Source organism: Paroedura picta, chromosome 9 (genome assembly GCF_049243985.1).
Source record: "Paroedura picta isolate Pp20150507F chromosome 9, Ppicta_v3.0, whole genome shotgun sequence".
NCBI classification, from domain to species: domain Eukaryota; kingdom Metazoa; phylum Chordata; class Lepidosauria; order Squamata; family Gekkonidae; genus Paroedura; species Paroedura picta.
Window position 1 is genome coordinate 74133588 of NC_135377.1, and position 22367 is coordinate 74155954.

Consider the following 22367-nt stretch of genomic DNA (forward strand, 5'->3'; position numbering starts at 1 on the left):
ACTTCTTTAGCTCCATTCTTTTACGCGATACCATACCAGACGACCTACTGCATAAATCAGCCAATATCTCTGATGTACGTGATTGGGTGCTCAAAGCTGATTCATTGATTGATCACTCTTCAATTCTGCTATCACAATCAGCCCCATGGTATAAAACAATTAAAAAAGACCACTCTAGAGCAGCGGTCCGCAAGCTTCTGCTTGCCGCACGCGCGGCAGCTTCAGCGCAAACGTGGCAGTCCGTGCATGCGCGTTTGCGCCGCCGCTATGCCAGCGGCCGCGGCTTCCCCTCTCGGCACTCTGGGCCGCGAGCAAATCGTCCGCTAAAGCTTGGCAAGCTTCTTTTCCCTCCCCTCCCGAAGTGAGAAACTTGCCGGGCCACGAGCTAACCGGCCCCTATGGCGGCCTGGCGAGCTTCTCGCTTTGGGGGGGGAGGGAAGAAGGAGGCCTTCGCGGCCTGGCGCCGGGCCGCAGCCCACAGGTTGGGGACCACTGCTCTAGAGCATCATATTTAGTAAACATAACAACACGCAATCTTAGAATGGCCCTAACATCTTTGCGGTTTGAAATGATACCATCAGCCATGCTCTTTGGACGATATCTCCAAATACCCATAGCCCAACGCCTGTGCATATGTGGAAATTCATCTGCGGAGGACCTGCTTCACTTTGTTTTGGCTTGTCCCCTGTACTCCGAACCCAGGGGCAAATTCCTTGCCAAGTTACTACCAAACTTACACCCCACTTCTGATTTTGATAAACTCGCTATTTGTTATCAGATGTTGACACCTATATTTCATATAGGGTGGCACTTTTCGCTCTGGCCGCCAGGAAGATCCGAGCCAAAGCTGTTTTACAGGTGCCCCACCTTGATACACCGTGTTTCTTTTAAATTGTAACTCAGTAGCCCTCTTCTACAATTTTATGTACACAATATTGGAGAAATATTGTTTTATCCATATTTGTGCCATATATTTTGTAATGGCCTTTGGCTAAACCCAATAAATGTTATCGTATCGTACATAGTTATATACTTTATTTATTTCATTAACATTTAAAAAATAAGTCACTAAAATATCCAAATTCTCACTGGTAACTAATATGAACTAATTTGCTATCTAATGACCTATCCCCCCCCCGCCCAAATCCTGCAGCCCTTTCTTTCCCTACCTGTTGGATGTGGCAGGACATTCAGAGGCACGGGCAAAAATGAGCAGGGAAGAACTGCCAGGATCAAAGCTACTAGCCCCCTATCTGGCTTCAGAAGAGTGATCCAAACGATGGTCACCCCCAGAATAGATTATTGCAATTCCCTCTATGCAGGTTTACCCTTGGGCCTGACCCGAAAGTTACAAGGACCCCATGGAGGGCTCATATCCAATCAGCCCTCCAACACCTACGTTGCTTGCCCATGGAGTTCTGGGTAGGGTTCAATGTGGCCTGGGCCCTTGCATCTGAGAGCCGATCTCTCCCAACAAGTCCCCCAAAGAACATCATGTCCAGCCAATACCCACTTGCCGATGATTCCTGGCCCCAGAGAGATCTGGCCGGCTCCTGCACCTCTCACCCCCATCACAGGATCCCGCCCCCTGCCCATGCCCCCAAACAGCTGAGAACTGCCCGCAGGATGGAGGCCAATCAGAGTGAAATGGCAGAAGGGAGGTGCATTTTAGATTGGATACATGGTTAACATTCTACTGTAGTTTATTATATTTTTTGAGAATTGAGAATTGGTTTTAATTGATAAGTGTCATTGTGAACTATCTTATTTATTATTTATTTATTTATTATATTTATATACCGCCCTCCCCGGGGGCTCAGGGCAGTTTACATAATAACATAAGAACAATACATGGATCTTGAGCCCGCTTGCAGGGAGGGTGCGATGAAGTATAAGAATCTTTAACTGCTTCTGCGGAGCGGATTAAATAAAGCCCTAAGGGCTAATGGGGAGGAGTTAGGGTGGGCCCTGTCCGGGATAAAAACTCAGAGGGCTGAATCAGGAGCCATGAAGCGGCTCCTGATTCGCCCCTCCGAGTGCCACTCGGAGCCAATGGCTGCTTGGCCCAGCCTCGCCCGCCAGGGGTATCGCTGCGCAGAAAGACCAGCTGCCTTCCTACACTGTGAGTGCTCCCGGCACCTTCCCCTCGCCCTCGGGACAGGAGCAGGGATGCCGCATCAAAGACCCTGCTCCTTTCCCACCCCCCCAACGCTCCCAAACAACACAAACTACCCCCCTCCCCCTCACGCCCCTTCCCATGATGACCCTTCCCACGATCCTACCCCTCAAGCCCCTTCCCACCCACTGCTACATAACCCCCCTCGCCCTAACACCCCTTCCCACGCCACTGCTGCTGCCATCGCCTCCACCGGAACACACATGCACACACACACAAACACATGCAAGCACCCACCCACCCCTCGATAACCCCTCTCGCACACCACACCCCTTCCCACCCTGCCGCCACTTCGATCACAAAACACATGCACCCACACACACGCATGCATGCACCCACCCACCGCTAAATACCCCCCTCGCCCCACCAACCACTTCCTGCGCTGCTGCCATGCCACCACGGCCACCACCATCCCCGCCCGTCCCACCCCCACCCCGCTCATCACTTTCCCCGCCCGATCAACGCTCGCCCTGCGCCTCCTTACCTTTCCCCCGTCCTCTGTCTCCACGGCCCTTTCCTGCCCTTCCTCCAGCGCCGCGGCTAGGCTGCGCGTCCTGCGCGGCTGCTGCCACGGTGCTACACTGAACCAGGCATGTGCGGACTCCCGCGCATGCCTGGTTGCCCTTCCCAGCGCAGCCCCGCCCCGCACGCCTCCACCACACATGCGCAGCCTTCCGCGCATGCGTGCCTGCCCTCACCGGACCCGCGACGCCCCCCCAACACAGCCGCGCCGCTACCCCCCAAGCCCAACGCCTCCACCGTTACGTCTCCCCCCGCCTGCGCGCGGAGACACGACTACGCCTGACGCCCCACCTCGCCCAGCTATACACCCTGTCCATGGCCGCACCGTCCCCAACAACTAGGATGCCCACGAAGGTGAGTAGCCCGCGGGTTCCGCCACCCCTTCCTTTCCGTCCCCGCCCCAACCACTTTCCCCAGGGTGTCTGCGAGAGGTGGGGGTGGGTGCGTGGGTGCGGCCGGCCGTCTCCCTTCCCCTACTCACCTTTCAAAGCTCATTTTTATAAATGGGTTTTGAAACTAGTAAATACATAAACCAGATGGGATGATGTTGTCCATTTGTGTTGCATCCTGGGAAGTGGTGTGTGGGGTGTCAAGGGAAATGGCAGAGATCGAAGGGGCACCTACCCCAAGTAAGGCAGCACGATCAGGCTGGTGATGAGAACGATGATCCGCAGCACGGAGCTCGGGGCCAGCACAAAAGTCTTCTTGAGAGTCATCAGCCATCCTGTCAGGTGGGCCCGGACTGTGACTGCAGAAAGGAAGAACCGTCAGCGATCAGCCCAGGAGAGCCTCCACTATCGCCTGATGGCCAGAGCTGGGCTGCATCTCTATCCTGTAGCTCCCCGTGTCAAAGGACCCCCCCTGCCACGCCACGTGGACCCTGCAGTCCTCAGACACCCTCTGCTTCCGAGGCCCAAGACAAGCTCACGATTTGCATGTCAAGGTCCCAATCCATCCGAGGTTTGGTTCAGTGGAAACAAGAACGCTCGAGAGCTAAGCCAGGCCTGCAGCCAGAATGTGGTTGTTAGCAGGGCCAATTTTTTGTTAAGGGGGCAGTAAGGGGACCAAGACCCACCCAGGGATCTGAGCGCCCGGGGAGGGCGGTATATAAATAAATAAACAAATAAACAAACAAACAAATAAATAAATAAATAAATAAATAAATAAATAAATAAAAATGAATGAATGAATGAATGAATGAATGAAGGGTTGCCAACGTCCAGGTGAGGGCTGGATACTTCCTGGGAATTCTCTAGGGACCTCCACTTGGGTCAACCTCTGAAAGAAAGAAAACCATCTGTCTGCCTACCTATCAACATGCCCTTGAGGAAGAGGCGTGCACACCATGCAGCTGAGAAGTGCCTCGGCCTTTCCTCCACCTGGAGCAGGGGGGTGCTTGCTCCTCCAGGCAGTTCCCCCCTCCACAGTCCCATGGGGGGAGGGCAGCAAGGGAGGGCTCAGCGTGTGACATTCAGCCCTCCACCCAGGAGGCAGCAGCACCCGGGGGCGAGGAGCACATGCTGGAGAGGCTCTGGGCCACTGGCCGGTCGGGAAGGAGCCTGGCCAAGAGCGAGGCCAAGGTGAGCAGAGCTTCCTGCCAGCATCCGTGCCCAAGTGAAGTGTACTGGATGAAGGGGAAGAGAGGAGAGGTGGGCTGCCTGGGCCACTCTGGCACACCATGGGGAATCATGGCGGGCTGGGTTGAACCCTCAGCCTCCACCACAGCTGGCCAGCTGCTCACCGAGAGGCTTCTGGTCTCTCCCTCCAGGCCTGGTGGCCCAACTAAAAGTGAACCGAGTTTGGTCCTGGGTGTGGGTGGGCAGGGCAGGCACCGCCCCCTCCGCCCCCCCCCCACGGCTAGGTCCCTGGGGTGAGCTGTTCAACAGCACGATCCCGTTGCCTGCCCACAAACGGAGGTGGGACGCATGAGCCAAACTCTTGCAAGGCAACTGGAGCCCTTCCCCACTGAGGCCCTCGCCTCTTGAGGGAGCTGTCCAGGGCTCACGGCGTTCTCTCCAGCTGAACTCTACTGGGAAGCTTTGCAGACCAATCGGACTGCTGTCCAGAGGAGTACCGTATGTTCCCAGCCTCCCTTGCGCATCCTCCCCTACCTGGAACAGGGAAGAAGGAGAAGATACGCAGCGGAATGACACAGAGCTCCGCAAAGGCAAAATCCACCCCAATTATGTCAACTAATATCTTCTCGGACACATTTGGAGTCCAAAACATCACGAAGCAGAGCTGAGGAGAGAAAGGAAACAATAAGAACATTTTTTACACATCGCTGCCCTTTTGGTAGAACCACTTTTGGTAGAACCACTGCAATGCCTTCTTTTCTAACTGCCAACCTCACTGTCCCTCAAGGAATTACGTCCCTCTTTTTACAAAATATATTTTCATTTTTGGGAGAAAACATGTTTCAGTCCAACAGACCAGCTCCCACCTCGCCATCTTGCCTGCAGACCCCCAGCTCAGCCTCCATGCCACTGGAAGGGCATGACCATGTCCCTCACGAGGCCTCTGCTCGTGCTGTGTGAGCTGGCGGCCGCAGAGGCATTTGATAACATGGCTCCCCAAAGCAGCAGCCACCCCAACTGTGTCTGAGCCCAGCCCACGAAAATGGAACCTGTCAGCAGACGATTATAGCTGCGTTCAAAGTTCCGGACCTGCTCGGCAGCAGCAATGGCAGACACATTCTCAGAGGCAGGCAGGGGCACGATCCGGCAGATGGCTCACTAAGGCCAGGCCAGGCCAAGGTGTGGCATGCACCCTACTCTTTTTGTGCATTACAGCTGGAACAATGGGTCACAGGGTTAAAAACATAACAGGCTCCATTCTTCAGACTTTTGCACATGTAAAAGGTCCCTTTTCCTTTATGAAAAGCCAGTTCCTTTCCCCCACAGGCTCTATTTGAAAAAAACGAAAGCCAGATAATGGTTCAGAAGGTGGGGGGAGGGAGGATTAGAGCACAGGTCTCCCACCTGAGAGCTACTTCTGCATCATTAACAATATCCCAAGCTACTAAAGCATTATATATACATCAATAACATATAGAAATTTCCTGTTAATGTGTTCACTTTGCTTCCCACCCATCCCCCCAGCAAGAGGGAAGCTGGCTCCAGCCCCTCCCCCCACAGCCTGGGCTTCTCAGGCCTTGAGAGTTTAGCAAGATCCTTCTCTACCAGCAACTGAAGAGCCACCTGGACCGTTTATGCACTGCCCTATCTCCTGTGCAGGAGCACAAATTGGGGTTGGATGAGGAGCACCGGGCCAAAGGCTCCCCTGTGTGGGTTCAGGAAGAGGTGGGGCAACCTGCCACGACTAAAACTCCAGCCTGCAGCCTGGCATGAAGCCTCCAGTGCATAAATGGCCCTGCAGGAGAATCCAGCTTCCAGCAATACTCTAAAATACAGCCATGTCTCAAAATTGGCCAGGATATCCAGTCTCAGCGTAATGGCCAATGCCAATAAAGTAATTCTGTGCTCTTTCGTTTATCTGGCTGATTATTCATTTAACAGACCACAGTTGGTTTCTCTCTTCCACTTAAGAAGCCCCGGAAGTGTCCTTTGCAGCCCACTCAGAGCAACCAACCCTGTGAGGCCAGGTCATCCAGAGAGGCAGAAGCCATGGCCGGCTGAGAGGGAAGGTGAAGGCACGTTTCAGGGTCCCAGGCAGACCAGCTGCTCCCTGCAGCTCCCTGGCCTTCCGATGCTACCCTGCGGGTGAGCTACAGCCCTCTAGGCTTCCCAGTCCCCCTCACCGCCACCCCTGGGACAGCCCTGCCGATGGCAGATTCTCCTTTTCTGCCATGACCTTAACTTCCCAATGGAGTCCATGCACTCCCCCCGCCCCAAGCAGCCGATAATGAAACCTAAAAGGTGACTTTGCAATTGAAAGCAGCGATTAAGCTGCAGAGAATGAAGAGGAATGGCAGCTCAGCACACCACTGCCCAATTAAAAGCCACTCTGGAATCCCTGTGATCTTCTTTTATGCACACAAACATAACATGGACAGGGAGAGTTAAATAAGTTCAAGGCGGTTGTTTTTTGAGTTCTGCTTTTTATTGCTCTCATTCTAGGAAGAGTTTTATCCACTTTCATGGTTGAAGAGAAGACATTTAAGAGAGAGGATTTGTGGGATGACAAATAGCTGCAATTACAACAGCATTTGGACCATGCACATTTAAAGCTCAGAGGAGAATTAAAAAATGTTTGCCTGTACAGACAAGTATTTCTGTCAATTTTCATTACAGACCTTATCTGTAACCGCTCCCGCAGTATTAAATAAAAGGGTAAGGGCAATGTCTTAAAGGACGATGCAGTAAAAGTGCTACACTCAATATGCCAGCAAATTTGGAAAACTCAACAATGGCCACAGGATTGGAAAAGGTCAGTTTACATTCCAATCCCAAAGAAGGGCAATGCCAAAGAATGTTCAAACTACCGCACCATTGCACTAATTTCTCATGCTAGCAAAGTTATGCTCAAAATCCTACAAGCTAGGCTCCAGCAATATGTGGACCGAGAACTTCCAGAAGTACAGGCAGGATTTCGAAGAGGCAGAGGAACTAGAGATCAAATTGCCAACATACGCTGGATCATGGAGAAAGCTAGGGAGTACCAGAAGAACGTCTACTTCTGCTTCATTGACTATGCTAAAGCCTTTGATTGTGTGGAACACAACAAATTGTGGCAAGTTCTTAAAGAGATGGGAATACCAGAGCATCTTATTTGTCTCTTGAGAAATTTATATGCAGGTCAAGAAGCAACAGTGAGAACTGAACATGGAATCACTGACTGGTTCAAAATTGAGAAAGGAGTTCGGCAAGGCTGTATACTGTCGCCTTGCCTATTTAACTTGTATGCAGAGCACATCATGAGAAATGCGGGATTAGAGGAGTCACAAATTGGGATCAAGATTGCAGGGAGAAATATCAACAACCTCAGATATGCAGATGATACCACTCTAATGGCAGAAAGTGAAGAGGAACTAAAGAGCCTGTTGATGCGGGTGAAGGAGGAGAGTGCAAAAGTTGGCTTGAAACTCAACATCAAGAAAACAAAGATCATGGCATCCGGCCCTCTCAATTCCTGGCAAATAGAAGGGGAAGAAATGGAGATAGTGACAGATTTTATTTTCCTGGGCTCCAAGATCACTGCAGATGGGGACTGCAGCAAAGAAATTAAAAGACGCTTGCTCCTGGGGAGGAAAGCTATGGCAAATCTAGACAGCATCCTAAAAAGCAGAGACATCACCCTGCCAACAAAAGTGCATTTAGTCAAGGCTATGGTCTTCCATATGTATGGCTGCGAAAGTTGGACCATAAGGAAGGCCGAGCGTCAAAGAATTGAGGCTTTTGAACTCTGGTGCTGGAGAAGACTCTTGCGAGTCCCTTGGACTGCAAGGCGAACAAACCGGTCAGTCCTAGAGGAGATCAGCCCTGACTGCTCTTTAGAAGGCCAGATCCTGAAGATGAAACTCAAATATTTTGGCCACCTCATGAGAAGGAAGGACTCCCTGGAGAAGAGCCTAATGCTGGGAGCGATCGAGGGCAAAAGAAGAAGGGGACGACAGAGAATGAGGTGGATGGATGGAGTCACTGAAGCAGTAGGTGCAAACTTAAATGGACTCCGGGGAATGGTAGAGGACAGGAAGGCCTGGAGGATCATTGTCCATGGGGTCGCGATTGGTCGGACACGACTTCGCACATAACAACAACAAAAGGGCAATGTGGGAGGAGAAAGGGCAGGCTCTGTCCAGGATAAAAACTCGGAGGGCCCAATCAGGAGCCGCAAAGCGGCTCCTGATTGGCCCCTCCAAGTGTCCATCCAGGGCCAAGCAGCCAATGGGGAGCCGCGCGCAGTGCCGCTCCCCATTGGCTGCTTGGCCCAGCCTCGCCTGGCCTGGCTGGGGAATCACCACGCAGACACTGAAGGATGGCCACATGGTGAGTCCTCCGCCCGGGTTCTCCTCCTACTAGGGAAAGGAGCAGGGAGGCCACGTCTCCTTTCCCACCCCAGGTCCCTTGCTCGGGAGCCTCCTGCCGGCCCCAGGCCACCTTTGCAGTGTGCAGGATGCTGCGAGGGTGTCCCTGGGACTGGCAGAAGGCTGCGCTGTCCCCCAACGCTGCAAATTGCCTTCTGCCGGGCCCAGGCACTCCCTCACAGCATCATGGATGCTGCTAGGGAGCTACTGGGGCCGGCAGAACACCACGCCGCCCCCCAAAAAGCCTTCTCACGGCCCTCCCTCTCCCAATTTGCCCCCCCTCGCAACTCCCCCCACGGACCCTTCACATACCCCCCTCCTTTTCCCCCACTCCCCTCCAAGTCCACCTACCTCCCTGCCTCCCTTCCTTCCTTCTCCCTTGCTTCCTCTATCTCTCGATCTCTTCCCCCCCAACTCCCCCTCCCAATTCGCCCCTCCTCGCGACTCCCCCTCCACGGACACTTGAAATCCCCCCTCCTTTTCCCCCACTCCCCTCCAAGTCCACCTCCCTCCCTGCCTGCCTTCCTTCTTTCCTTCCTGACTTCCTCTTCTTCTCCGTCTGCTTCCTGCCTATCTCGTTCTCCCTCTCACTTGCTCTCTTTCCCCCTTCCTATCTAACACACTTCCTGCCTTCCTTCCTCTCTTCCTTCTGTTCATCCCTTCACCCACCCCTTCCCCTCCTTTCTCACTCCCATCCCTCCTTCCCTCTTCAACCTTCCTTTCCTCCCTTATTCTCCCCTATGCTCTAGAGCAGGGGTAGTCAACCTGTGGTCCTCCAGATGCCCATGGACTACAATTCCCATGAGCCCCTGCCAGGGTTTGCTGGTGGGCGCTCATGGGGATTGTCGTCCATGGACATCTGCAGGACCACAGGTTGACTACCCCTGCTCTAGCACCCACTGTATTTCGGCTACAGCGGCCTTAATTTCTAGTACCTTATAAAGGCAATAGAATGTTAGATTTGTAATGAAATGTATTTCTTGTTTATTAGAGGATCTGAGATCAGCGTAAGACAGACTTTTTCAACCTTTTGACCATAGAGTTATCTCTGAAAGATTCTTCAGGCTTCCAGTAACCCCAGAATTGTTGCTACCTGGCCACACTTCCCTGCCACACCCCGGAAACGTGTTTACAGTGCCTGACATCACAAATAAAATCAAATACTTGTGAAATAAGAAGTTAGTTTCATTTTTGTGCATGCAGTTCCTTGTCTAAGCTTAAACAAGGAAGCATTCATCTCATCTCAGCTGTCATAAAACCCACCATGCAAAGCAGCAGTTCTTCTCAGGAGAAATGATCTGTGTGATTTGGAGATCACTTGTAACTTTGGGAGATCCCCAGGCACCACCTGGAGGTTGGCAATCCTAACAAGACCTAGGAATATATTTTCCTAGGTTCAGAAACAGCTGCTAGGGCAAGGGGAAACCTGGGGAGAAAGGAATCTCTGTGCAGGCTGTGTACAGTCCTTACCCTGTAACCGGGTGTAGTCGCTCTTGGCTAGGGATGCCAGCCTCCAGGTGGGACCAGGGGATCTCCTGCAATCCCAGATCATCTCCAGATTAAAGAGGAAATGGCTGTTTTTTTGGGGGGGGGGCCTCTGTGGCATTGGACACCGTCCTCTCCTGCTTTAGTATCTGAATCCCTCTGCTTGCAACAGCCTCCCTCCAGCCATTTTCTGCCACTGGGGCTCTGTGGAGAAATTCTGAGAGGGCAGAAATGAGAGGAGCCAATGCGGGGGGGGGGGGGAGGCAGCAGATGCAGGGTCTTCCCTCCCTCTCTTTTCTGTTGGGTGTGAATTCAACAAGGCCGCTGCAGATCAGAGAGATGAGTAGAAAACCACTCTGTCCTCCTAACTCCTCCCTCGTTAGTTAATTTACACACACACATACAAATTAAATCCCCCCCCCCAAATGAAATCATAGAAATGACTCTTCGGGGGCTTTGGAGCAACCCTGGCAGAGAAGGACTGCTTGAAAGTTCTGCCACAGGAGCTGCAAGGCAGAACAAATGTCTGAGAGTTATTATTATTATTATTATCTTTAATAAAAGGGTAAGGGCTTTTGGGGAGGAGTTAGGGTGGGCCCTATCCAGGATAAAAACTCAGAGGAGCGAATCAGGAGAAGCAAAACGGCTCCTGATTCGCTCCTCCAATGGGCACTCTAGGGCCAAGTGGCCAATTGGGAGACACGCAAAGCTACACAACACCACATCTTGCTACAGACATGCCCTCTCTCCAGCACACAGGCTTGGCAAGGGAAAGGCACGTTTTGTTGTCCTTCCGTGTGCGGATGAATCCTCCTGTTACGAGGTCCACTGCTTCAGCCACGCATTCCTTACCGTTAAGGACAGGGCCATGCAGACAAAAGTGAACTTTTTGATGTGCGTTGCTGTGACGGTGCTGCTGGTATTCACCATCTTATTGCTGGGGTTATTCTAGGGTGAGAGATGAGGAAGGAGAAGAAGACAAAAAAACAGGCATCAGCATCTTGAAAAGGACCCGTGAGAGTCTACAGCACAAAAAAGACAGAAAGGAAATGGTTCCACAGTCTTTGGAAGGAGCAGATCTCCTGTGGCCGCCCTGGCCTAGAGGTCCTTGGCCTGGAACTGGCCTGCTGAACGCCGCTCAGTCTGGAGCACAAGGAGGGCGGGGGGCGAGGGGTGGGGGGGGGCACCCGACTGGCTGGGCTTTTGCTTCATGAGGCAGCACTGAGTGTCACCCCAGAGTTTTCCTACTGCTGGGAAAGTGGGATAGGAAGGCATCCCGTACCCCCGCAAGACCCCCTCTGCCATGGATTGCATTGCAGCGACAATGCAATAGAAATCAAATTTTAAATAATGCACATGTGGAGTTTGTCAGGTCAGCTAGGAGACCACATGGATCGACCTTGGCAGGCCCACCAATGGTCGTTCAGAGCTACTGGATTATGGCCGGATTGGTGAGAGCTAACTGGGTGCCACTTGCAGAGACCTTTTCCCATGTCAGCAACTGGGTTACATCTGGGCTCTGAATTAATGAACCTGCTCTGTGTGTCTGATGTTTGCCCTTAATGGGAGTCTAAACAAGCAGGCCCAGTGGGGCTTCAGGCAATAAGATGCTCCGGGAGGTGCGGAACACGTGAGTGACTCCTGCAGTGGGGTCTGGCTCCCAGGAATACAGAGTGGCGAGGCAGGTAGACCTCATGGGAGCCGTCCCTGGTTCACTGCCTCTCCAATTAGCAAAGGAAGCAACCCACAGGAACCCAGCCTCTGAACACCTGGTCTGTAGACAGGCTAATGATCTGTACACAAGTTGAGTGCTCAATGTTCTGTCCTGCACGGAGATGCCACGCATGCTATTTAAACATCAAAAACTGCGCTTCCTCCCCCTAAGTCACCCTCCACCCAAATGTCGCTTTGGAAAAACAGCAGAAGGCACGCATAATACAGCCGTGGAATCCTTTACGAACATTGTCAGTGGAGACGAGAGTTTTGCATTTGGCCAATTCAAGCCCGAAAATACCTTATCAGTATTTTTAATTCAGCTGGATTGGGGACGGTGTGTGTGCGTTTTTTCTGACTACTGAAATGGCTGAGCCCAAAACATTCTGAAAATATTCCTCAGCTTTGTTGGAAAGCTCCTTTGTCAGGGAGGTCTTGGGAAGAGGAGCAAAGCGTCCACTCCCACGGCAAGAAAGAGCAGCTCACCTTGTCGAAAGCCGGATACACAGCTCGGATCTCTGTCAGCCAGCCATAGGGCATGTGTCCCACGGGGTATGTAGCTGTCAGAATCGCCACTGCCTGTGGAAGAGGAAGAGGCAATGGCCAGTTTCATCACCAGAGAAGCTCACAGGACAGCGGTATTCTCTGTGGCCACAGTTAGCCACAACTGGACACAAATAAAGCTGGGCTTGGCATACCTACAGCCTACCTTCTTGGCCACTGGTTTCATTTGGTAGCTTTCACACTCATCTTTCTTTGCTAGGATGGGCTAATGAAGGACAGGGCTGCTCAAGCCACAATGTAGGGACGGGGTGGGAAAGACTGCCAGTCCGAAAGGCAGGGAGATGGCATCCAAGAGAGGACAGTCCCGCAACAAACAATACAAAAATAACCCTACATTACTTGTTCTGGATGACTGTGGTCAGGCCTGATGCTAGTGCAGGGGGGCATTTAAGAAACCCTGGGCATCTAGTGACCTTTCCTTTCCCTGACCCTTTCACTCCTAGCCAATAATGCTACCAGCTCATCCGGGGCACAGTGCACAACTAGTCATGGCTCGATCATCTCAGCTTCCATTCCAAGCTTGTTTATTAAAGCACAACTGTTGCGTTCCTCATGTAATAAAATAGACAAAGTATCATCCATCCATCCCTCCCTCCCTCCCTCCATCCATCATCCATCCATCCATCCATCATCCATCCATCCATCCATCCATCCATCCATCCATCCATCCATCATCCCTCCCTCCCTCCCTCCCTCCCTCCCTCCCTCCATCATCCATCCCTCCCTCCCTCCCTCCCTCCCTCCCTCCCTCCCTCCATGTTACATAGATAATGTAGTTAATTAACGGAGATAAATTACGTGAGTCCCTAAGAGTTTCTTAGGTCAAGGAGCGCCAACTTCTCTTATTTATAGTATTTTAAATTATTCATCAAATGATAGCCAACTGCCCCACATTCTAGGCTGATTATCTCTACTTAAAATGACTTTTAAGAATCTATAGATAATGTTAGTTCATTCTTCACTACTTTTTATCTTAACAAAGTCTGTTTAAAAATAATGGTTACAAGATTCTCATATGACTTGTTCTGGATGGATATCTCCTGGCCCTCAACCAGTCCTGCCACCCCAGCCAGAGGGGGCTGGCTCTTCTTCCAGCAGGACAGACCCACTGGGGCAGGACAGACCCGCTATTGGCCCTTCATTACAGAGTAGACACTCCTGAGGGCCAATCACGTAGGATATGAGTTATCTGTCACACAACTTGAACTTTATTATGGTTACTCACACACAGGAGATACTGCTTCCATACCAAAATGTCCATTTTCCTGTGCCTTTATTCAAACAATACAAGAACCCGACATTCTTGGACAACTTAGATCACATTATTACCACCCTCTAATGCCACCCATGTATTGAAGTCACTGCGTGATACCAAAATCAATATCTGCTAGTAAAAAAGCCAGGGCAGTGTAAGAAGCCCCAGAAGCAATCATTGGATGAATTAAGAAATTTCTCTAAGGGGCCACCGCACACAATCCCAGAAGATATGCGTATGGCCTTAAACGTAATTACTAAGACCTTAGGCTCGATCCGGGATTCAACTGCATTAATGCAGAAGATAGTAAAGACTAATGTACAAATCAGATCAGAAGATTGGGGAGGGGGGCTGATGGATAGACAGCTTGTAAATAGCCATGGCACTTTGTTTATATAACTCTTCTGTGGTTTAAGACATTTTTAAAAGATCACATATCAATACCAACATAAGTAGGCTGGTAGCATTTTTGGCCTGAGATTTCAGCAGGAAGATTATTGCTCAGAATGAAAACTTCAAGAATACCCACAATGGAAGGGTGCTTATTGAAGATGCTGGAATTTGCAGAGGTGGCTAAACTCACTTCTTTGATTAGAGAAACCACAACAACTATATTCATTGCTAACTGGAAACCTCTGATTGACCTTTTGCATGAAAGAGGAAAAAATCATGATTTGCGGTTTTGAGGACTAAGGGGAAAAAGAAATTTTTTAAAAGATAGTGTTGATAAAGGAAACCTTTCTAGAGAATAGAAGGGAAAGATGCTTTGTTATAACTTTGTAATTATTTTAGAATAAGTAAATAATCTGTAACCGCAGAACGGTAGTAATAAAAGGCTAAGGGGGGTCGGGGTGGGCCCAGTCCGGGATGGGGAACGGGGGCCAATTGGTCCCTCCGATTGTCAGTCCGGGGCTGGATGCGCGGGTCAGGAAGAGGCTGTCGGGGAGGATTCGTGATCGGGGGAGGCTTTGTGCGGGCCCAGGAACAGGCCCGTGCTGAAGCCGCAAACTCGCGGGGGAGGGGCCCGCGGAGGAGGCATAGGTGGGAATGGGGGCCACGGCTTCAGGGAGGGCGTACTCCTTCCCCGAAGTCTGGGATGCAGTTGGGAGGGGGGCGGGGGAGAGGCTGCTGGCGCCCGTTGTATTTAGCCTACAGCGGGCTTAACTTCTAGTCTTGCTATAATATTTTCAACATGGGTACCTCATTCTGGCAAAAGGCAACCATCTCTTCTCTCATAGCCTTATGAAAAAATAATAGCATTTCATCACTAAAGGGGCTTTTCTCCCCCTGACTCACGTGAACTCTTGGCTAGCTGTCCACGGTGTCTGTGGGAGACATAGCAGGATCAGGTGCTGCACATGCACCTTGCTCAGGAGCCTAGTCTACGTCATCTGCTGGGCTCTTTTTTGTGGCCACCAGGTTGGTTTGGCCTTTTTTGTGACGTTCAGGAGGAAGAAGAGCTGCCCTTGCCAGAGGCGGTTGTTTCAGGGCCACCTGAATTTTTGGGTGCTTTCTTTGCCTCGGGTGGCCTGGATGGGGCCACGCATATTGGGCCTGTTGCCTCTCATTCTGCAGCCTCTAAAGGAGCCTCATCTGCCAAGAGGAAATCTTCGTCCCTGTAGGACACCATTTTGAAGATAAGTACTCCGCCGTGAAAAGGGCTTCCAAAATGTCCACTGCGGCTCCGTGTGCACCAAAACCAGTGATCACACTTCATCCTACCTGACTCTCTCTTTGTTCCCCCTTTTGTGGCTGTCTGTTGCCAAAATCCAGAAAAATTGGAGTTGGGAAGTTAAGGGGGAAGGCGGGGAGAGGTGTGGAAAGGAACAATTAGGAGTACTCAAAGGAATTCACCCATTCCTGTCCATTTTAGTTCACTGATTCCTAAAATGTCGATGTTCAGTCTTGTCATCTCTTGTTTAACCACCTCCAGCTTGCCTTGATTCATGGATCTGACGTTCCAGGTTCCTATGGAATAAAAATCTTTACAGCATCGGACTGTCTTTTCACCACCAGTTACTTCCACAACTGAGCGTCCTTTCGGCTTTGGCCCAGTCGCTTCATTGATTCTGGCGCTACTCGTACTAGCCGTCTGCTCATCCCCAGTAGCATATTGGACACCTTCCGACCTGAGGGGCTCATCTTCCGGCGTCATATCGTTATGCCTTTTGGAACTGTCCATTGGGTTTTCATGGCAAAGATACTGGAGTGGTTTGCCATTTCCTTCTCCAGTGGATCACCTTCTGTCAGAGCTCTCAACTATGATCTGTCCGTCTTGGATGGCCCTGCACGGCATAGCTCATAGCTTCACTGAGCCACGCAAGCCCCCTTGCCACGAAAAGGCAGCGATCTAGTGACATTTTGGAAGCCCTTTTCACGGCGGAGTACTTATCTTCAAAATGGTGTCCTACAGGGACGAAGATTTCTAATTTTACCGACGGGTACTAATTTTACCGACGGAAGGATGGAATGCTGAGTCATCCTTGAGACGGCTGCTGCGATTGAACTCCCAGCCTCATGGAGAGAGCTTTCAGACTGCATATCTGGTGCCTTACCACTCTGCACCACAAGAGGCCCTACTGCCATCTCTAGATGTGCCTAAACACTTTGACCTGTGGGAAAAAACAGATGTGAAATAGGCACTAAGCCTTTCTGCTTTCTCTGCATCCTCCATTAGAGTTTGTCCATCTGCACCCAACAGTGGGCCTATTGCCTCCTTTACTTTACGTTTGCTCCTCACATAACTGAAAAAAGATTTCTTATTACAATTGGCTTCCCGGGCAAATCTTAGCTCACTCTCAGCAGTGGCCTTTCTGATGATTGGACATGCTGAAGCGTTGTCACCATCATCATCATCCTTTATTGGCATATAATTGAAAGGAGAGGACCTGCAGTAAGGCTTTAAGCCATGTGGAGAATGATACTGGCTAGATATCATTCGCGAGTCATTTTGCGGATAAAATCTCGACACTCCACCACGACCTCCCTCCAACCTTAGATACAGAAAGTGAACTAGAGGCCCCTTGGCCGTCTTTGGAGAATACCTTGAGTAACTTCAGACGACTCACGCTGACCGAGGTGGACAGGATACTAGCAACAGCGAGGCCAACCACATGCCCACTAGACCCTTGCCCATCCTGGCTCCTAAGAACAGCGGACATAAGGATAAAGGGCCCCCTCCAGGAGATAATCAATCTCTCTCTCCCAACGGGAGAATTCCCGGAGGGACTGAAAGAGGCTGTGGTACGCCCACTGCTGAAAAAAACATCCTTAGACCCGCGAGAGCCCAACAACTATCGACCCGTCTCGCATTTAGCGTTTCTGGGGAAGATGATTGAAAGGGCTGTCGCAAACCAACTAACAGAGTACCTGGAAGAAGCTTCGGTCCTAGACCCATCCCAGTCAGGCTTCCGGCCTGGCCATGGGGTAGAGACAGCGCTAGTCGCCCTGACGGATGGACCAAGGCGGATCGGCACTGCTGATATTACTAGACCTCTCAGCAGCGTTCGACACAGTCGATCATGAGCTTCTAGCTCGCCGCCTCACCGATGCCGGAATACGAGAGACAGCCCTCCAATGGCTGATCTCCTTCCTCCGGGATCGTGGACAGAGGGTTGCAATTGGAGACAAAACATCAGACTGTCGTCAACTTACTTGTGGAGTCCCACAAGGAGCGGTCCTCTCTCCTATTCTATTCAATATCTTTATGCGCCCTCTCGCACAACTGGTACGGAGGTTTGGGCTGGGTTGTCATCAATATGCCGATGACACCCAGCTCTTCCTCCTGATGGATGGCTGCCCCGACTCCCCCCCAGAAGCATTAGCCAGCTGCCTGGAAGCAGTGACGAGATGGCTGAAGCAGAGTCGTCTGAAGCTCAATCCTTCAAAGACGGAGGTCCTGTGGCTGGGTAGGAAGGGTCCATGTGAGGAAGCGTGCCTGCCTGCCCTGGATGGAGTACAGCTCTCACCAACGCACTCTGCCAGGAACCTAGGCGTAATTCTGGATACTTCCCTTACAATGGAAGCCCAGATCACAAAGGTAGCGCGGCTGGCATTTTACCATCTCCGCCAAGCCAAACTACTAGCGCCCTACCTGGCCCCGGAACACCTAGCCACAGTGATCCATGCGACGGTCACCTCTAGACTGGACTTCTGTAACTCGCTCTACGCAGGCCTGCCCTTAGCCTTGACCCGGAAACTACAGCTGGTCCAAAACGCAGCGGCCAGGATCCTCACAGCAACAACTTGGAGGTCTCACATTCGGCCCATTCTCCACCAACTGCAGGGGTTGCCAGTTGAATTCCGGATCAGACTAAAGGTTCTGGTAATTACCTTCAAGGCCATTCGCGGTCAGGGCCCAGTGTACCTGAGGGACCGCCTCCCTGCCTATGCCCCTAAAAGAGCTCTGCGCTCCACCGCCACCAACCGGCTAATGGTCCCTGGCCCTAAAGAAGTCCGCCTGGTCTCGACCAGGGCCATAGCATTCCCTGTCCTGGCCCCCACCTGGTGGAACGAGCTCCCGGAGGAGATCAGGGCCCTGACGGAGCTTAAACAGTTCCGCAGGGCCTGCAAAAAGGAGCTCCTCCGCCAGGCATTTGATTGAGACCAGGCACAACCAACAGCGAATGAAGGGCCCCCGCTCCCCCCCTCCCCCCCTTCCTCCCAGAACTCCACCAGAGCGCTCTGGACCTGTTGTGGTATTGCACTGTTCCATCGTTATATTATTTTATTATATTGTTATACTGTTACATTCTGTTATATGGTTACAACCACTGTTATTAATTACTGTATGTTTTAACGAAGACTGTTTCATGTATCGTTGACTAGTTTTAATGTAAACCGCCCTGAGCCTTCGTGGGAGGGTGGTATATAAATGTAAATAAATAAATAAATAAATAATTTTCCCAGTCAGAGTCAGGGGAATGGGCTGCCTATGGAGGAGGGGAGCTCCCCCTCACTGGCGGTCTTCAAGCAGCAGCTGGACAGATACTTATCATGGATGCTTCAGGTTGATCCTGCATTGAACAGGGGATTAAACTAAATGGCCCCTTCCAATTTTATGGTCCTCTGATTTTAGTTCTTAGGAACTCCACATTCCTGACTGATTCTGGTACTTAGGAACAGGCTGGGAAAAGCTTGTGGGAAACAGCTGGTAAAATCTCAGTTTCCTTCATAAGCACACCCTGAATTCTTTGGAACTGCTTCTGTGTGGTTTGTTCCAAATCTGCAGGAATACATGCACAAACCACATGGAACATACCATGTGGGTCTTACCTGCGAAAATAGAGCCAGCTCCATGGAAAAGAGCCACATGCAGCATGGAAATCAAACAGGCCAGGGACTGAAATGGAGATTTGGGCTCCAGCTACGGCTTGCGAAAAAGCACAAGGAGAACGTCTGCCCCAAAGGTTTGTGTCCAGTGAGCCTCAGACACAGCTCCACTTCTTCATTTAGAACATTTTCTAGCCCGCTTTCCCCAAAAGAGGACTTGGGGTGCAAAAACGGCCAAAGAAAAAATCCACAAAATACGAAGCAAAATCAGATGTTCAATTATACACCCAGGTGCTAAAAGCTAAACAATTTTCAAGCCCTTGAAATGGTTCACGCCTGTCTCAAAAGACTTACAGTACTCATGGTATCATGAAGAAACCTCCAAGGTCATCTAATCCAACATTCTGCACAATGCAGGAAACTCATGTCTACCCACAATAACCCTGATTTCATGCCGAGAAACCAGAATCCCTGGTTGGTTGATACTCCCTACTTCAAAGATTTCATTGTTTATTATTTTCCTGCAACCAGAGTTTATCACAAAGGACATTGTACAGCTCGGGTAGCATGTCTTGTTAAAGCCAACTCAGGATTCAATCGTTCATTTTTAGGATCTTGTCCCCTGTTTGCTATAGGTATCTTGCTATCGCTTTCTGCAGACTACCATATCATCCTGATTAACACATATTTACCCCCAATTACAACTGAGAGTGAATTGAATGATAACTGGTCCAAACCTTCAGAATTCACTCTAACAACCCAAGGTCAATTTCCTACGGCCCACTTAGTTGTCATGGGAGACTTGAAGAAGAAGAAGAGTTAGTTCTTATATGCCGCTTTTCTCTACCTGAAAGAGGCTCTAAGCGGCTTACAGTCGCCTTCCCTTTCCTCTCCCCACAACAGACACCCTGTGAGGTGGGTGAGGCTGAGAGAGCCCTAATATCACTGCTCGGTCAGAACAGTTTTATCAGTGCCATGGCGAGCCCAAGGTCACCCAGCTGGCTGCATGTGGGGGAGTGCAGAATCAAACCTAGCATGCCAGATTAGAAGTCCGCACTCCTAACCACTACACCAAACTGGCTCTCTCTCCAAACTGGCTCTCTAATGGCCTCCAAAATGTCCTATCAATGGCAGCCTTGCTTAGGTCTTGTGGACTGAGGGCCATGGCTTCCTTGATTACATCATTCCATCTCATGCGGGTCTTCTTTTCCTAGTGCCTTCAGTTTTCAGACACAGTGGTTGAAATTCTTTTCCTCCTTTTTCCTTTTTTCCGTAGCCATATAGGCAATATAACTAGTTAAGAAGTTAATCTGGGGTCTAAGATCTTCTAAGTAAGCTGAATTTGTATTATCAAATCTAACTTCGTAGTGTCTACCAGCCCAAAATTAAAGCTTAATTAAAAGGAGACACTTAATGGAATGGGTTTATACTACCACGTAAGTGTGGGATCTTAGATTTCCTATGTTAGCTGAATTTGAATTATTTAACATATCTCTGTAGTGACTCTTAGCTCAAACTTAAAGTATAACTAAAAGGAGGCACCTAACTGAGGAGGTGTAAATGTAACTAATCATTTTTGGTATCAATAATGTATACCTATATAGCTTAACAACCTATATATATATATATATATATATATATATGTATGTATGTATGTATGTATGTATGTATGTATGTATGTACATATATATATATATATATATATATATATATATATATATATATATATATATATATATTCCTTTTTCTTTCCGTACAACTAAGTAGGCTTTTATTTTTTCCTTTTCTCTTTTCCCTAGTGGAAATGTAGATGGCTCTAAGACCACGCTAAGTATAAATTGTTTATGATTGCTAAAATTGTTAAAAACTATGCAAACAAATGTAGAAACGATGGTAACAAAGTAGACTTTTCTTTTTAAATGTGGTGGAAACGTGAAAAAGTTTATAAGCTTTGGGTAAAAGTCCATAATATTGTAGCCATGTGGAGTCTTATAATCTTAAATGAAGAGAAGAGGGTTTTCAAGAACAATGGGGCCCTTATCTGATTTACCTAAAAGGGGATTGAAACGGGGTATCAAGTGTATCAAACGAAGAGCATAATCCTTTTCTTTCTGTATCAATAATGTAGATTACTTGCATTGTATTATCTTTAATTATTTTAAAAGGGGATTGAAACGGGGAACTAAATGTATCAAATGAAGAGCATAACCTTTTTTCTTCTTTACTAACAATGTAGATTGCCTGTATTTCATTATCTTTAATCCTGGAAAATAAAAATAAAAATCTTTAAAAAAAAAGAAGTCCGCACTCCTGACCACTACACCAAACTAGCTCCTAACCACTACACCAAACCACTACACCAAACTGCTTGCATAGGCACTTCTAACTTAGACCTAGCCTCGTCCCTGGGGATTGACACTGAAGATCATATACATTTTCAATTTTCCTTCGACCAGTCATCCACGGAATAGGTCTCAAACTGATCGAATACTGTTTGGCGTACAATCTGCTTGTTTTAAATGGCCTCGATCAATTCCCTGGTTCAAAGGACTTAACTTTTTGTACAACCTGTGGTAGGAGTGTACTTGACTATAGCTTATGTTCTTTCAATTTTTTTGCATCAGTTTATTCTCTGTCAATAGACTCACACACCGAAAGTGACCATCTACCTCTCCAACTCTCATTCCAAACCCTTTATAGCATTACTTCAGACCAAGCTCAAGTTTCTCCCCTTGAAAACGCTATGCATTAGATGGTCACCTAAAGTCGGCACTGAACCCACCCTCTTCCTTAATTCTGCTCAGATGATTAAACTAAGAAAGGATATTACTAGAACTGGCTCCCCTTCTGAGATTCTAAAAGGTAAAGGTAAAGGTATCCCCGGTGCAAGCACCGAGTCATGTCTGACCCTCGGGGTGACGCCCTCCAGCGTTTTCATGGCAGACTCAATACGGGGTGGTTTGCCAGTGCCTTCCCCAGTCATTACCGTTTACCCCCCAGCAAGCTGGGCACTCATTTTACCGACCTCGGAAGGATGGAAGGCTGAGTCCACCTTGAGCCGGCTGCTGGGATCGAACTCCCAGCCTCATGGGCAGAGCTTTCAGATGGCTGCCTTACCACTCTGCGCCACAAGAGGCTCCTAAAGTCGGCACTGAACCCACCCTCTTCCTTAATTCTGCTCAGATGATTAAACTAAGAAAGGATATTACTAGAACTGGCTCCCCTTCTGAGATTCTAAAAACATTTAACCAAATTGCCTCGGCCTGCAGATCTAAGGCCCTCCCCCTTAGATCCACTCCAACTCAACCTTCCTCTTGGTTTGATAACGATTGCCTCAGAGAAAAGGTTGCTCTGAGGAAGTCATTCCATGGAGCTCGTCTGTCCAAAGACCTCAC

The 22367-nt window shown here is 49.6% G+C and overlaps 1 protein-coding gene across 2 annotated transcripts in view; it reads right to left on the minus strand.

Moving 5' to 3' along the window:
* The window catches only part of ANKH (ANKH inorganic pyrophosphate transport regulator), a 141850-nt gene that overhangs the window by 20730 nt on the left and 98753 nt on the right, over window positions 1-22367 (minus strand). For both annotated transcript variants that reach the window (XM_077353333.1, XM_077353334.1), the window contains 4 exons: window positions 12369-12461; window positions 11022-11117; window positions 4810-4939; window positions 3323-3446 (listed from right to left, as the gene is read on the minus strand). In XM_077353333.1, the coding sequence (XP_077209448.1) occupies window positions 3323-3446; window positions 4810-4939; window positions 11022-11117; window positions 12369-12461 (443 nt within the window). The remainder of the gene's footprint in view (window positions 1-3322; window positions 3447-4809; window positions 4940-11021; window positions 11118-12368; window positions 12462-22367) is intronic.